This window comes from Schistocerca americana, chromosome 2, assembly GCF_021461395.2.
Source record: "Schistocerca americana isolate TAMUIC-IGC-003095 chromosome 2, iqSchAmer2.1, whole genome shotgun sequence".
Taxonomy (NCBI): domain Eukaryota; kingdom Metazoa; phylum Arthropoda; class Insecta; order Orthoptera; family Acrididae; genus Schistocerca; species Schistocerca americana.
The window spans coordinates 60,013,256-60,028,915 of NC_060120.1; the positions used below are offsets into that span (position 1 = coordinate 60,013,256).

Below are 15,660 nucleotides of genomic sequence, written 5' to 3' on the forward strand. Positions count from 1 at the left end.
AATCGTTATAAATAGGAAGGTAGGGCAGAGAGTGTGCTACAGTGAACAGTTCAGTGATAGGGTTATTCTTATCAGAATCGTCAGCAAACCGACAACGGTTAGTTCAGGTATAAATGCCGACATCGCAGGCTGTAAGATGAAGAGACAGAGAAAGTATATGAGGATATTGAGAGAGTAATACAATACGCAAAGGGAGATGAAAATCTAATAGTCATGGAGGACTGGAATGCAGTTGTGGGCGAAGGAGTAGAAGAAAAGTTTGCAGGAGAATATGGGCATGGGTCAAGGAAGGAGAAAGACTTATTGAGTTCTGTAATAAATTTCAGCTGGTAATAGCGAATATTCTGTTTAAGAATCACAAGAGGAGGAGGTATATTTGGAAAAGGTCGGGCTATACGGGAAGATATCATTCACATTACATCATGGTCAGACAGAGACTCAGAAATCAGATACTAGACTGTTAGGCGCACCCAGGAGCAGATGTAGCCTCAGATCACAAAGTAGTAGTGATGAAGAGTAGTCTGAAGTTGATGAGATTAGTATGGAAGAATGAATACGCGAAGATGTGAGATACAGAAGTACTATGGAATGACGATATGTGCTTGGAGTTCTCTAAGGCTGTAGATACAGCAATGAAGAACAGTCCCGTAAGCACTACAGTTCAAGAGGAATGGACATCTCTAAAATGGGCGACCACAGAAGCAGGAAAGAAAAACATAGGAACAAAGAAAGTAAGTGTAAAGAAACCATGGGTAACAGAAGAAATACTTCAGCTGATCGATGAAAGAAGGAAGTACAAAAATGTTCAGGGAAATAGAAGTCGCTGACGAATGCAACAAGTGGGAAGTGCAGAGAATCTAGGGCTAAATGTGAAGAACTCGAAAACGAATTGTTTGTCGGAAGGACTGACTCAGCGCGGTAGAAACAACGTTCGGGAGATTACAAGCGAGGGTGGTAACATTATAAGAATGCAACCGAAATTGCATTGTTAAATGCAGAGGGGAGAACGGATAGGTGGAAACAGTACATTGAAGGCCTCTATGCGGGGAAAGATCTGATGTGCTAGAAGAAGAAATAGGAGTCGATTTAGAAGAGATAGGGGACTCAGTATTAGAATTTAAGACAGCTTTTGAGGACGTAAGATCAAATAAGGCAGAGGGGGCTCGATAACATTCCATCATAATTGCTAAAATAGGGAAAGTGGCAACAAAATAACTATTCACGTTGGTGTGTAGAACGTATGAGTCTGGCCACATACCGTTTGAATTTTGGATAAATATAATCCACATCATTCCCAAGATTGCACGAGTTGAAAAGTGCGAGAATTATTTCACAATCACCAAGTTGATGAGAAAAATAATATAAGAAGAATGGCAAAGAAAATTGAGGATATGTTAGATGACGATCAGTTCGGATTTAGGAAAAGTAAAGGCACCAGAGAGGCAATTCTGACTTTACGGTTGATAATGGAAGCAAGACTAAAGAAAAATAAAGACATGATGATAGGATTTGTCGACCTAGAAAAATGGTTCAACAGTGTAAAAGTGGTGCAAGATGTTCAAAATTCTGGGAAAAATAGGGGTAAGCTATACGAGGAGATGGGTAATACCCAATATGTACAAGAGCGAAGAGGGAATAATAAGAGTGGACGACCAAGAATTGTAAAAGTAAAATCAAAGACCTCAACATTAGTATTAATAAGGGAGTTCCATTGTTAACCGCACAAGACAGGGCGGACAGATGGGAAAAGTGCATTTACTGGACTCTACGAGGAGTCTGCTGATACAATAGAACAAGAATACATTATTACAGTTATAGTTTCACAGAGTTTTGGAAGATTTGCGAAGAAACAAATCAGAACGTAAAGTTGAACCCCTAGAGAATTAATAAAATTGTTGATACAAAAAGCCAACAAAACTATTATTCAAGTAAGTGTGTAGAATCAGATTGGACTCATATCGCCGGACTTTCTGAAAACATCTTTCACAGAATCTTGAAGACAGTCGGCATAGTAGCTCATGTAAACAGTTTCCTAAGACGAATAACACATAGAGAACGTGAAAGAAAATTAGGCATCAGTCAGTTCGACTTTAGAACAAATAAGGACATCAGAAAGGCAGTTCCTTCATTGACCTTAACAATGGAGGCAAGAATTACGAAATGTCATGACAGTTTTATATCATTTTTCGACACAGAAAAAGCGTTTGACAATTGAAAATGATGCAGGACGTTCGTAATTCTCAGCGAAACTGATGTAAGGTTTAGGAGATGACGGGTAACATGCAGTTTGTTCAAATGGCTCTAAGCGCTATGGGACCTAACATCTGAGGTCATCAGTCCCCTAGACTTAGAACTACTTAAACCGAACTAACCTAAGGATGTCACACACAGCCATGCCAGAGGCAGGATTCGAACCTGCCACCGTAGCAGCAGCGCGGTTTCGGACTGAAGCGGCTAGAACCACTCGTCCACAGCGGCCGGCTGCAATATGGGCAAGAACCAACAGAGATGAACGTGAATGGAAGACCAAGAACGAATTTGCCAAAGCCATCAACATTGTGGGGTTATGTTCATCGAGGACTGCACCATTCGTCTAAGGCCTGATGTTTGTCGGGAAAACATGTTGAGACAGACAGCTAACAATATACGTCTCAGGCGTGCTGTCTCGCGGATTCGGTGAAGGAAATGGATCAGTCATATTTTGAGCCAGTATCATGTGTCTGGGAAACGCTACCTGCCATCATGTCTTGTGGCAATAGTGCAATGGTGTTGCGGCAGATTTTTTTTGTTCTTGGCTAGTGTGTAATCCCCTTATCGTGCTATACGGCAGAAGGATGTGAACACATTTTACAGAGAAGTAGATCGTGTGGTTCCGTAATTTCGGGGTGGACACAGTCCTCCCAGTTGGCCCAAAAAAGGCAGCGTTCATTTGTTTCGCATTCTGCTCTGGGTACCTATGAGCCATGGTGTGTAGGTATTGTCATATACAAACAGTAGGGAAAGACCGACGGCAATGTGTCGCAGGCCGGAGACGGACAAGGGACACCTAGAATTTTCTGCACTTTTTGTTGTTATTTTTAAAACCAGTTACATAACCTGTAAGCCATGCTTCATCTTGTACCGCGAAATACGTCTTCCACCATGGACCACGTGATATTTGTAGATGAACTGAGTTTCTTTGATATCTTAATAATCTCCCTTGTCTTCAAAATGGAAATTTGTGCTAGCTGGTAACAGCTTCTATTTTAAGATTTTTTAACTTGTAATTGGTTTTTGACAATACTTCCCCTTACTTTGATTTCACTTACTGATTATGGAGTATAGCAGGGTAACCTTCTAATCATAGACTGTTACACACGACAGCAACGAGAATTTATGGGCTGCAACACTTTTAAATTTGAAAAGAATATCTGTTCCTAGGCATACATTGTAGCTTCGAACCTACATTAACAGTTGGGAAAGCCTTAATTTTCCGGAGTGAATTTTGTAATTTAAGTAAAAGATTGCAGCACGCATAAACTGAATGCTATTATTTCGAAAAAGAATCAGGAAATATGTTATATTTCTGTTACACGGCTGGCTAGAGGCGAACGGTGAACAGTGGTCCACACAAGCCACATTGTCACGTTCAGCAGCGATAACTAAGCGCTGAGAGAATGCAGTTTTCTATTGTCTCCATTACGCAGATGGCTGTACATAACGATATCCTGTCAACAAAACTGAACTGAAAAAGATATTTATCAGTTAATGCAACCGAACGCATGAACTCTGTGACCAATGGAGTTGGTGCAAAACTTCTTTGAGCAGTTTCTATTTTTCGACTTCGCATCCGCAGAAGTGGTTCACTTCGTGTTTACACCCAGTGCAGTGATATGTACGAGAGGTTTACAGAAAGTAAGTTCCAATCGGTCGTGAAATGGAAACCTCAATGAAAATCCGAAGAAGCTTTGCACAGATATATTCGGTAGTGTCTTAAGTAGGGCTGTCGATCTTATCACGTTGGACTCTGAAGTTCTGAGCGGGCAGTGAGCACATGAAGATGCCTAGAACACGGTATCTATCGCCAAGGATGGGTGCCTGCCCAGAGATTTAGCCCGATTTCTTGCAACCCCACATATCGTAACTGTAGTATCAACGCTCGATACCACACTTGTTAGGAGTTGCAGATATCGACCGCGGTCCGTAATAGATATCGCTGGACCAGCAAGTCGCGACTAGCGCCGCTCTGCGGCTTGTGACAGGTATCTAGCGAGCTCTCGTCCACTCTTGTTCGGGACGTCAACTGGGAATGTAGGATAGCCTTCAGCTGATAGGAGGCAACCTCTAATAAGGTGCTTAGTCAAGTATGGCATAAGTAATGCCTCTCTAGATATGCTTGTAATTATATGTATGCAGCATTTGAAGAAGCCTGTAACACAAGTTAAGTACAAAATATATTATTTTTTACCAACGACTACTAATTATTTCAGTCTTTGCAGATACAGACTATGCAGCCAGCTCCTTACGGATTTCACTGCCAAACCTGCAATATATGTTCCTGTTTAGCATTGGCCACCTGTTATCATAACAACCGATGACGAGATTCATAACAGTAACTGCCATGTAATTCCTTCTTCATGACAATGCTCGTTTGCACTCTGCGGGGGCAATGAAGACGTCGCAGCGTTTTGGATGGGAAGTGTGTGATTGCCTACCAAGCCGGCCGAAGTGGCCGTGCGGTTAAAGGCGCTGCAGTCTGGAAACGCAAGACCGCTACGGCCGCAGGTTCGAATCCTGCCTCGAGCGTGGATGTTTGTGATGTCCTTAGGTTAGTTAGGTTTAACTAGTTCTAAGTTCTAGGGGACTAATGACTTCAGCAGTTGAGTCCCATAGTGCTCAGAGCCATTTTTGAATTGCCTACCAAACAAACCGGACATGTCTGCCTCTGATTTTCATATCTGGTCATATGAACCGCTGCCTATAAAGACAACATTTTGGCATAGATAACAAGCTGCAGACCAGTGTAGAGAATTGGCGGACAGGACATGCAACTGCTGTTACAACGCTACGACAGATGTCTAAGTCGGAGCTTCGAGTGTTTAGAGAAGTACTTGGAAGGTGTAGCTAACTTTGAAAACAAGGAATTTCTGTTTTTCACAGTGTTTTCCGTTTCGCTACCAATTGTAAATTGCTTCATCGGTTCACGGGCATTGCGTCGGATAATGTTGTGGAAGCAGCACAGTATTTCGACGAGACAGCTGCTCATCATCTTCAGGTGCTTACTGATGTGTTGCTGTTTTTTTTCCTTTATTGTAATTACATTGCCCTGACCAATACAACAGGGGAGGGCTGGCAGCGGCACAGTCCACTGCTCTTCAGCCAAAAGGCTTTAACAAAGATACAAGGGGAACTCTTACATAAAAAAATGGGAGTAAAAAGGGGGACATAAAAATACAGTAAATGGAGACGATGGGAGTTAAAATATACACTAATACGGGGACATTGGGAGACAATTAAATAGTGTCACAAAGTTAAAAGAACACAGCTGGCAATTCGTTGTGTACTTAAAACCACTGGAGTCAAACAAGTTAAAAGTTGACCACAGTATAAAAGTCACACAGAGCGAGACACTTAAAAAACATAACCATCAGAATAGGAAGAAATTACATGTGGTGTCCCACAAGGATCCATCTTATGGCCATTGCTTTTTCTTGTGTACATTAATGATCTCTCATCAGTTACACTGCCAGAAGCAGAGTTCGTTTTGTTTGCAGACGAGACAAGTATTGCAATAAATAGTATGTCGAGTGTAGTTCTAGAAAGATCTGGTAATGATATTTCCATGGATATTAATACATGGTTTAAAGCCAACTCACTTACATTAAACTTCGAAAAGACTCACTATATGCAATTCATAACCTGTAAGAGGTTTCCACCCAGCATATGCATAAAGTATGAAGAAGAGCAGATAGAAGAGGCTGACAGTCTTAAATTCCTGGGATTACAACTTGATAATAAATTCAGTTGGGAGGAGCTCACGACAGAACTGCAGAAGCGCCTTAACAAATCTGTATTTGCAATTCGAATGTTAGCAGACATAGGCGACATAAAAATGAAAAATCTTGCATACTTTGCCTACTTTCATTCCATAATGTCATATGGTATAATATTTTGGGGTAACTCTTCAAGTCAAATAAAAGTTTTCGGAGTCCAAAAGCGTGTAATACGTATTATTTATGGAGTAAATTCACGGACGTCCTGTAGAAACCTCTTCAAAGAACTGGGTATACTAACTACTGCCTCTCAGTATATTTACTCCTTAATGAAATTTGTCCTAAATAATATATCTCTTTTCCAACAAACAGCTCAGTTCATACATACAATACCAGGAACAAAAATGATCTGCACTAGGACTTACATGCACTTACTTTAGTTCAAAAAGGGGTCCACTATTCAGGAACACTCATCTTCGATAATTTGCCAGCAAACATAAAAAATTTAGTTACAAATAAAGATCAGTTTAAAAGGAGCCTGAAAGACTTACTAGTGGCCAACTCCTTCTACTCCATTGACGAATTGATTAATAGAAACAAATGATGTATTGTATATATTCATACTACTAGTATTGTCATTTCAGCTTAAGAAAATAAAATAAAATAAAATAAAGCTGACATGTTCCACATCCACGAGGATCTCCTCAGCATGGATCTATGGAACGAATAACTAATCTAATCTGGAAACGACGGAACACTCACAAAGAATAAAAACCGCTGGCAGGGACCTGTTGAAGGACTGTAGGTCCAAGAGGAGGAAACAAGGGGGGAGGGGGATGGGGGGGAGGGAGGAAGAGGAAAAGAGGGGAACAGGGGACACATCAAGAGGCTGGAGACGGGCAGGGTGGGGGATGCAGAGGGAAGACAAGGCAGGAGGGAGTGCAGAGACACTGAAGGGAGAACAGGAAAGACAGGGGGAGTAGGAGGGGAAAGCCACTCAGGAGAAGGGAGGGGGAGGAGAGGAAGCCCTGAGGAGGAGGAAGGAGGAAGGTGGGGTTAGAGTTGGTAGGAAGGGTAGACGTCAGGGCGAAGCTCGTCATCCGGGAGGGGTAGACGTTGGAAGTTGTGTTGGGAAAAGAGGTGACGTGTTGCTGCAATGGCTCGCCAATGTATTCGCTGACTTGCTAGAAAAGCGCAGGCGTCAAGGGTTGAGGCTGTAAAGTCATCGTAGACGAATCGTAGAGCACGACGACATCCAGTGCCCCCTGCCAAGCGAACGGGCAGCGGGCTTTTCATTCGCGACGCAGGATAAGCGCAGCAGCAAATAGCGTCCCAGCGCACCCGTGGGCAGTATTGGCGCCCAGTTTAAGCGTGCCGACGTTGATAAGCCTTCTGTGCTGACTCTGATTCGTTCGTTTGCGGCCGGCGATGTCTTAGTACAGCCACTGCTGAATCCCATGCTTAGCTGAGTTGAAATCCAGTGACTGCATTGGTCAGGTCGCTACTTACACGAGTTACGACAGCTTCTTTAATGAGTCCCAGTATGAGGAAGCGGCCGAAAAGATGTTTGGCTCTCCGTAGCTCATGCTGTGTCTCGTATCAAGACAGTGTTCGGCCAAAGCATATTTTTCTAGCTGACCCAGTCTAGTCTGACGTCTACACTAGTGGCCATCAAAATTGCTACACCAAGAAGAAATGCAGATGATAAACGGGTATTCATTGGACAAATATATTATACTAGAACAGACATGTGATTACATTTTCACGCAATTTGGGTGCATAGATCCAGATAAATCAGCACCCAGAACAACCACCTCTGGCCGTAATAACGGCCTTGATACGCGTGGGCATTGAGTCAAACACAGCTTGGATGGCGTGTACAGGTACAGCTGCCCATGCACCTTCAACGCGATACCACAGTTTATCAAGAGTAGTGACTGGCGTATTGTGACGAACGAGTTGCTCGGCCACCATTGACAAGACGTTTTCAGTTGGTGAGAGATCTGGAGTGCTGGCCAGGGCAGCAGTCGAACATTTTCTGTATCCAGAAAGGCACGTACAGGACTTGCAAAATGCGGTCATGCATTATCCTGCTGAAATAGGGTTTCGCAGGGATCGAATGAAGGGTAGAGCCATGGGTCGTAACACATCTGAAATGTAACGCCCATTGTTCAAAGTGTCGTCAATGCGAACAATAGGTGACCGAGACGTGTAACCAATAGCATCCCATACCATCACGCCGGGTGATACGCCAGTATAGCGACGACGGATACACGCTTCCAATGTGCGTTCACCGCGATGTTGTCAAACACGGATGCGACCATCATGATGCTGTAAACAGAACCTGGATTCATCCGAAAAAATGACGTTTTGCCATTCGCACACCCAGGTTCGTCGTTGAGTACACCATCGCAGGCGCTCCTGTCTGTGATGCAGCGTCAAGGGTAACCGCAGCCATGGTCTCCGAGCTGATAGTCCATGCTGCTGCAAACGTCGTCGAAGTGGTCGTGCAGATGGTTGTTGTCTTGCAAATGTCCGCATTTGTTGACTCAGGGATCGAGACGTGGGTGCACGATGCGTTACAGCCGTGCGGATAAGAGGCCTGTCATCTCGACTGCTAGTGATACGAGGCCGTTGGGATCAAGCACGGCGTTCCGTATTACCTTCCTGAACCCACCGATTCCATACTCTGCTAACAGTCATTGAATCTCGACCAACGTGAGCAGCAATGTCGAGATACGATAAACAGCAATCGCGATACAATCCGACCTTTTGCAAAGTCGGAAACGTGATGGTACGCATTTCTCCTCCTTAGACGAGCCATCACAATAACGTTTCACCAGGCAACGCCGGTCAACTGTATATGAGAAATCGGTTTGTAACTTTCCTTATGTCAGCACATTGTAGGTATTGACACCGGCGCCAACCTTGTGTGAATGTTCTGAAAAGCTGATCATTTGCATATCACAACATATTCTTCCTGTCGGTTAAATTTCGCGTCTGTAGCACGTCATCTTAGTGGTGTAGCAATTTAAATGGACAGTAGTGTATGTTCAGCACATTTATGCTTAACAGTGCGACACGTCTGGTCAATGCATGATTTCACACATTGGCACGGCATTTTATATCTCCCTGGCCTCCTTAGACCTAGGTTGTCATTAACAGAACCCAGCATAGTTTGCACTCGCGCTGGAGGGCGGAAGACACATTTTATTTGATGTTTTCTGAACAGCCCTCCAATCTTAAAGGACACGACACCAACATACTGTAGAATAACCATCCTCGGGGAGATCTCTGTTTCTTCTGGCAGTTCTTGAGCTTCAGTGCGTGCAGGTTTAAATGCGTTACGGATCTGTTTATCAGAGTACCCGTTTAGTACAAGCACAGAGCGAAGATGGCTAAGCTCTGCTGATAAGCTCCCTGTATCTCAGATACTTCTAGCCCTATGAGCGAGAGTCCGCAACACGCCACTGCGTTGAAATGGGCAATGTCAGCTCTTAGTTATAGGTCAGTGTGAGTCAGTTTGCGAAACTCACGGTGATCCAAGGAACCATCTTCTTTTCTGTGGACCAAGACATCAAGAAACGGGAAGTCTCCATTTTTCTTCACTTCCATAGTGTAGCAAATGCTGGGATGGAGGAAGTTAAGGTATTCCAGTAATGCAGGCAGAGTTGCTGATCCGTGTGGCCAAACTATGAAAGTGTCGTCCACATATCTCCAGAAACATTTAGGTTGCAACACCGCTGGCTGAAGCGCTTTTTCCTCGAAGTCTTCCATAAAAAGGTTAGCTAGTGGGGGATACAAAGGGCTACCGATAGCAACACCGTCAGTCTGCCCAAAATACTGTTCTTCAAATAAAAAGTAAGTCGAGTTAGGCATATGTTTGAATGGATGTAAGATGTCCTCTTCCAACTTAGCTCCTGCAAGTTGTAATGAATCAACCAAAGGTGCTCGTGTGAACAAAGAGACCACAATGAAACTCACTAATATGTCAGCTGGTTCCAGACGCAAAGTCTTCAGTCGTTGTATAAAATCTTCTTAGTTTCGAACGTGATGTTCACATTTTCTTAACAGTGGCCTTAGAAGAGAAGCCAGATGTTTAGCAGGTGATAAGTTGGGGTTCCTGTATTGCTCACGATGGGACGAAGAGGAATCCCTTCCTTATGAATCTTAGGCAGCCCATGAAGACGTGGTGGAACTGGCGCTTGTACTCTTAAGCTCTTTTCAAAATATTCAGGAAACTGGCTGGATTTGAGAAGCGTCAATTGGGTCGTTCTGGAGACGGCGATAAGCTGAGTCCTGCAGTGCGTCATCTTGCCGAAATAAGATGTTGCAGGCAAAAGAACAGTAGCGTTTCCCTTGTCAGCAGGTGAAGTGACTATTTCTGTGTGTCCTCTTAAGGAACGGAGACCTTTCCTTTCTTCAGTGTTGATGTTATGCTTCGGTACAGGCGTCATAGTTATGGCCACGCAAGCCTCTCGCTTTCAGCAGTCTCACTCGGAAGTTTCTCTAGCAAGTCAGCGTATAGGGCAGGGTGGTCCATTGAGAGTGACCGGGCCAAATATCTCACGAAATAAGCATCACACGAAAAAAACTACAACGAAGGAAACTCGACTAGCTTGAAGGGGGAAACCAGATGGCGCTATGGCTGGCCCGCTAGATGGCGCTACCAATAGGTGAAACGGATATCAACTGCGTTTTTTAAAATAGGAACCCCCATTTTTTATTACATATTCGTGTAGTACGTAAAGAAATATGAATGTTTTAGTTGGACAACTCTTTTCGCTTTGTGATAGATGGCGCTGTAATAGTCACAAACTTATAAGTACGTGGTATCACTTAACATTCCGCCAGAGCGGACGGTATTTGCTTCGTGATACATTACCCGTGTTAAAATGGACCGTTCACCAATTGCGGAAAAGGTCGATATCGTGTTGATGTATGGCTATTGTGATCAGAATGCCCAACGGGCATGTGCTATGTATGCTGCTCGGTATCCTGGACGACATCATCCAAGTGTCTGGACCGTTCGCCGGATAGTTACGTTATTTGAGGAAGCAGGAAGTGTTCAGTTACATGTGAAACGTCAACCACGAACTGCAACAAATGATGATGCCCAAGTAGGTGTTTTAGCTGCTGTTGCGGCTAATCCGCACATCAGTAGCAGATAAACTGCGCGAGAATCGGGAATTTCAAAAACGTCGGTGTTGAGAATGCTACATCAACATCGATTGCACCCGTATCATATTTCTTTGCACCAGGAATTGTATGGCGGCGACTTTGAACATCGTGTACAGTCCTGCCACTGGGCACAAGGGAAATCACGGGACGATGACAGATTTTTTGCACGCGTTCTATTTAGCGACGAAGGGTCATTCACCAACAACGGTAACGTAAACCGGCATAATATGCACTACTGGGCAACGGAAAATCCACGATGGCTGCGACAAGTGGAACATCAGCGACCTTGGCGGGTGAATGTATGGTGCTGCATTATGGGACGAAGGAAAATTGGCCCCCATTTTATCCTTGGCAATCTAAATGGTGCAATGTACGCTGATTTCCGACGTAATGTTCTACCGATGTTACTACAAGATGTTTCACTGCATGACAGAATGGCGATGTACTTTCAACGTAATGGATATCCGGCACATAGCTCGCGTGCGGTTGAAGCGGTTTTGAATAGCGTATTTCATGACAGGTGGATTGGTCGTCGAAGCACCATATCATGGCCCGCACGTTCACCGGGTCTGACGTAACCGGATTTCTTTCTGTGGGAGAATTCGAAGGATATTTGCTATCGTGATCCACCGACAACCCCTGACAACATGCGTCAGCGCACTGTCAATGCATGTGCAAACATTACGGAAGGCGAACTACTCGCTGTTGAGAGGAATGTCGTTACACGTATTGCCAAATGCACTGAGGCTGACGGACAATTTTTTGAGCATTTACTGCATTAATCTGGTATTTACAGGTAATCACGCTGTAACAGCATGCGTTCTCACAAATGATAAGTTTACGAAGGTACATGTATCACATTGGAACAACCGAAATAAAATGTTCAAACGTACCTGCGTTCTGTATTTTAATTTTAAAAACCTACCTGTTACCAACTGTTCGTCAAAAATTGTGAGCCATTTGTTTGTGACTACTACAGCGCTATCTATCACAAAGTGAAATAAGTGTTCCAACTAAAACATTCTTATTTCTTTACGTACTACACGAACATGTAATAAAAATGGGGGTTTCTATTTAAATAAATGCAGTTGATATCTCTTTGACCTATGGCAGCACCATCCAGCGGGCCATCCATAGCGCCATCTGGTTTCCCCCTTCAAGCTAGACAAGTTTCGTTCTTTGTAGTTTTTTCGTTTGGCGGTTATTTCGTGAGATATTTGGCCCGGTCTGGATCAGTGAACCACCCTGTATATTGGCGAGCCATTGCAACACCTCAGTAAGCACCTGAAGATGACGAGCAGCTGTCTCGTCGAAATACTGTGCAGGTTTCACAACATTTTCCGACGAGACGCCCCTTAAGCGATGAAGTATTTACTGCGTCGTGGAAGTCTTAAACAGCACAATTGGGACTTACTTTCTGGACAAACCTTGTAATTCCGGGTACAGGTAGAGGGGTAATAGGAGCGCCCAGCTGCCCGTGTTACAGACTGAGGGACTGTACGACTCACGTGAAGGGTCCCTGTCCGTAGACGAGCAGCAGACCGGACAGTAAGGCACCGTCCAGGTTGTACTCGCCGGACGCGAAGATCTCCTCGAAGTGGACTACGACGGACAGCTTGAAGCCGACGATGCTGAACGAGCCGCTGATAGTTTCGAAGGTGGACAGTTTGTCCACTCTGATGTTGGAGACGTTACCAGCCAGCCTGCACAAAAAGAGGTCATGACGTCATTAAAGAGGGTCGGGGCCTAGTGCGATTCTCTTAAGATTAATGTAGTTATGCTTGCGATGGAACGTTGTTCCGTTTACTATACAAGCTATTGGAAAATAAGAGTCACGCAAGTTTTTACGAGAGTTAGTCAATAAATAAATCGCAAACGCCAGAATACCATATATCGTTTTAAATTTGGCAGTTATACATATCTAGAAGGTAGTGGCATGTGTCACGTGAAAGGTAGCCTATACACAGTTCATGATTTGCGGTCAAACCAAGATGACAGGTGTGTTATGAATGTGTACCTGACTAGACTAATTCCCTCAGTATCAACCGACTTAATTCGACTAATGGAATGTAGTCGAAATAAGTCGGGTGATGCTGAGGGAATTAGATTAGGAAATGAGACACTTAAAGTAGTAAAGGAGTTCTGCTATTTGGGGAGCAAAATAACTGATCATGGTCGAAGTAGAGAGGATATAAAATGTAGACTGGCAATGGGAAGGAAAGCGTTTCTGAAGAAGAGAAATTTGTTAACATCAAGTGTAGATTTAAGTGTCAGGAAGTCGTTTCTGAAAGTATTTGTATGGAGTGTAGCCATGTATGGAAGTGAAACATGGACGATAAATAGTTTAGACAAGAAGAGAATAAAAGCTTTCGAAATGTGGTGCTACAGAAGAATGCTGAAGATTAGATGGGTAGATCACATAACTAATGAGGAGGTGTTGAATAGAATTGGGGAGAAGAGGAGTATGTGGCACAACTTGACAAAAAGAAGCGACCGGTTGGTAGGACATGTTCTGAGGCATCAAGGGATGACCCATTTAGTATTGGAGGGCAGCGTGGAGGGTAAAAATCGTAGAGGGAGACAAAGAGATGAATACACCAAGCAGATTCAGAAGGATGTAGGTTGCAGTAGGTACTGGGAGATGAAGAAGCTTGCACAGGATAGAGTAGCATGGAGAGCTGCATCAAACCAGTCTCAGGACTGAAGACCACAACAACAACAACAACCTGACTAGAACAACACTACGTTAGTCAGCCGAGGGACTGACTGTCCATGGAGAACGTTGTAATGGTTCTCTATTTACGTGACCATTACGGCACTCCAACTCCAGTTCTCGAAACCAGTAATATCGTACTACTTTTCTGCGAAGTAACAGACATATTTTCGTGACAATATTCACATTTGGTTTTATTAATGTATAGGTACTCCGATGTATCGATATATTACAGTGATATGGTTCATGTGTGTATTCATTTCTGTGAGACTGTCATAATCTTTGTCTTAATTGTAACCGCTTAGGCGCGAATGCGCACAGAACAGTCTTTGTTTCACTTTGGCAGAGGTTGTTATTTCGCTTAGTAAAAGAACAGTCAAGTCTTGTGTTTGGTTAAAATGGAAATTAAATATATGAAGATTGATACAGAACTGTTTTCTTGATGATGTGACAATTAAGAAAAAGTATATGTGAATGTACATGAAGTTTAATAAAAATGTGGATCGTCAGCTCCAAGTCAAAATTACTTCTACCATACCATTGTTCTGATCTGGGATTGTTTGGTCATTAAGAATTTCCTGAAAAACGCACTTGTTGGGTCTTCAAATATTGCTAAAATGCGGATCTGGACCTTCTAGCAGTCAAAGTGGAATCACCCCGAATCAACAAGATGAGGCATAACGATTTCGACGAAATCTACGTGGGAATCCATTCAAGATAAGTGCCAAATTAATGACTTTTTTACAGTGACCTCATTATTTCCAGTCTGACGATACCATCCACAGTCAATAACTTTGTTGTTGCCCGATAAAGCGAACATATGCTGCGTGCGCTACATTATTAATCTGATTTCTAACCTACCTTGCAAGTGGTGGTATTGTTAGAACGTCCATAGCAAAATTTGTCCCGCATACGGTTAGAACTGTATTTGATCGAAATCTGTGTTCAATCGCATACAGAAATTCAGCAAATGACGAAAAAAGACACCAAACACTATCGTGCTGGCCTTATCCAGCGTCCGCAGCTCGTGGTCGTGCGGTAGCGTTCTCGCTTCCCGCGCCCGGGTTCGATTCCCGGCGGGGTCAGGGATTTTCTCTGCTTCGTGATGACTGGGTGTTGTGTGACGTCCTTAGGTTAGTTAGGTTTAAGTAGTTCTAAGTTCTAGGGGACTAATGACCATAGATGTTAAGTCCCATAGTGCTCAGAGCCATTTGAACCATTTGAACCTTATCCAATTATGGCACATTGTTTCCGCGTCTAGGGGTATTTCGCTACCCGCAGGATACATCGCTCTTGTGGGTTGCAACAAGGTAAGGAACCAAATACTCTTGATGTATGCCAGAGGTCACTCGTTAGATGCGAACGCTGCCACAAGCAGTCTATGGTGCAAGCTTTTAACGCGTTGTCCAGCGAGGAGATAAGAGTTTAAGATTGCAAGGGGAATATTTTGAAAAGGAAAATAAATTTCAGGTTCGTACAACACGCGGCTCTGGACAGAGATCCCAGTTTGCGACTAATTTATTGACTCACATGGTTCAAATGGTTCAAATGGCTCTATGCACTATGGGACTTAACACCTGAGATCATCAGTCCCCTATACTTAGAACTACTTAAACCTAACTAACCTAAGAACATCACACACATCCATGCCCGAGGCAGGATTCGAACCTGCGACCGTAGCAGCATCGCGGTTCCAGACTGAAGCGCCTAGAACCACTCGACCACAGCGGCCGGCCATACTTATACCTTGTGTGGTGTAATTCCACGTGATTTGTTGTTGTCTTCCTCTGAATC

The 15,660-nt window shown here is 43.6% G+C and overlaps 1 protein-coding gene across 1 annotated transcript in view; it reads right to left on the reverse strand.

The window, feature by feature from the left end:
- The window catches only part of LOC124595927, a 48,375-nt gene that overhangs the window by 12,767 nt on the left and 19,948 nt on the right, over positions 1-15,660 (reverse strand). The window contains exon 4 of the mRNA XM_047134843.1: positions 12,662-12,856. Coding sequence (XP_046990799.1) covers positions 12,662-12,856 — 195 coding nt within the window. The remainder of the gene's footprint in view (positions 1-12,661; positions 12,857-15,660) is intronic.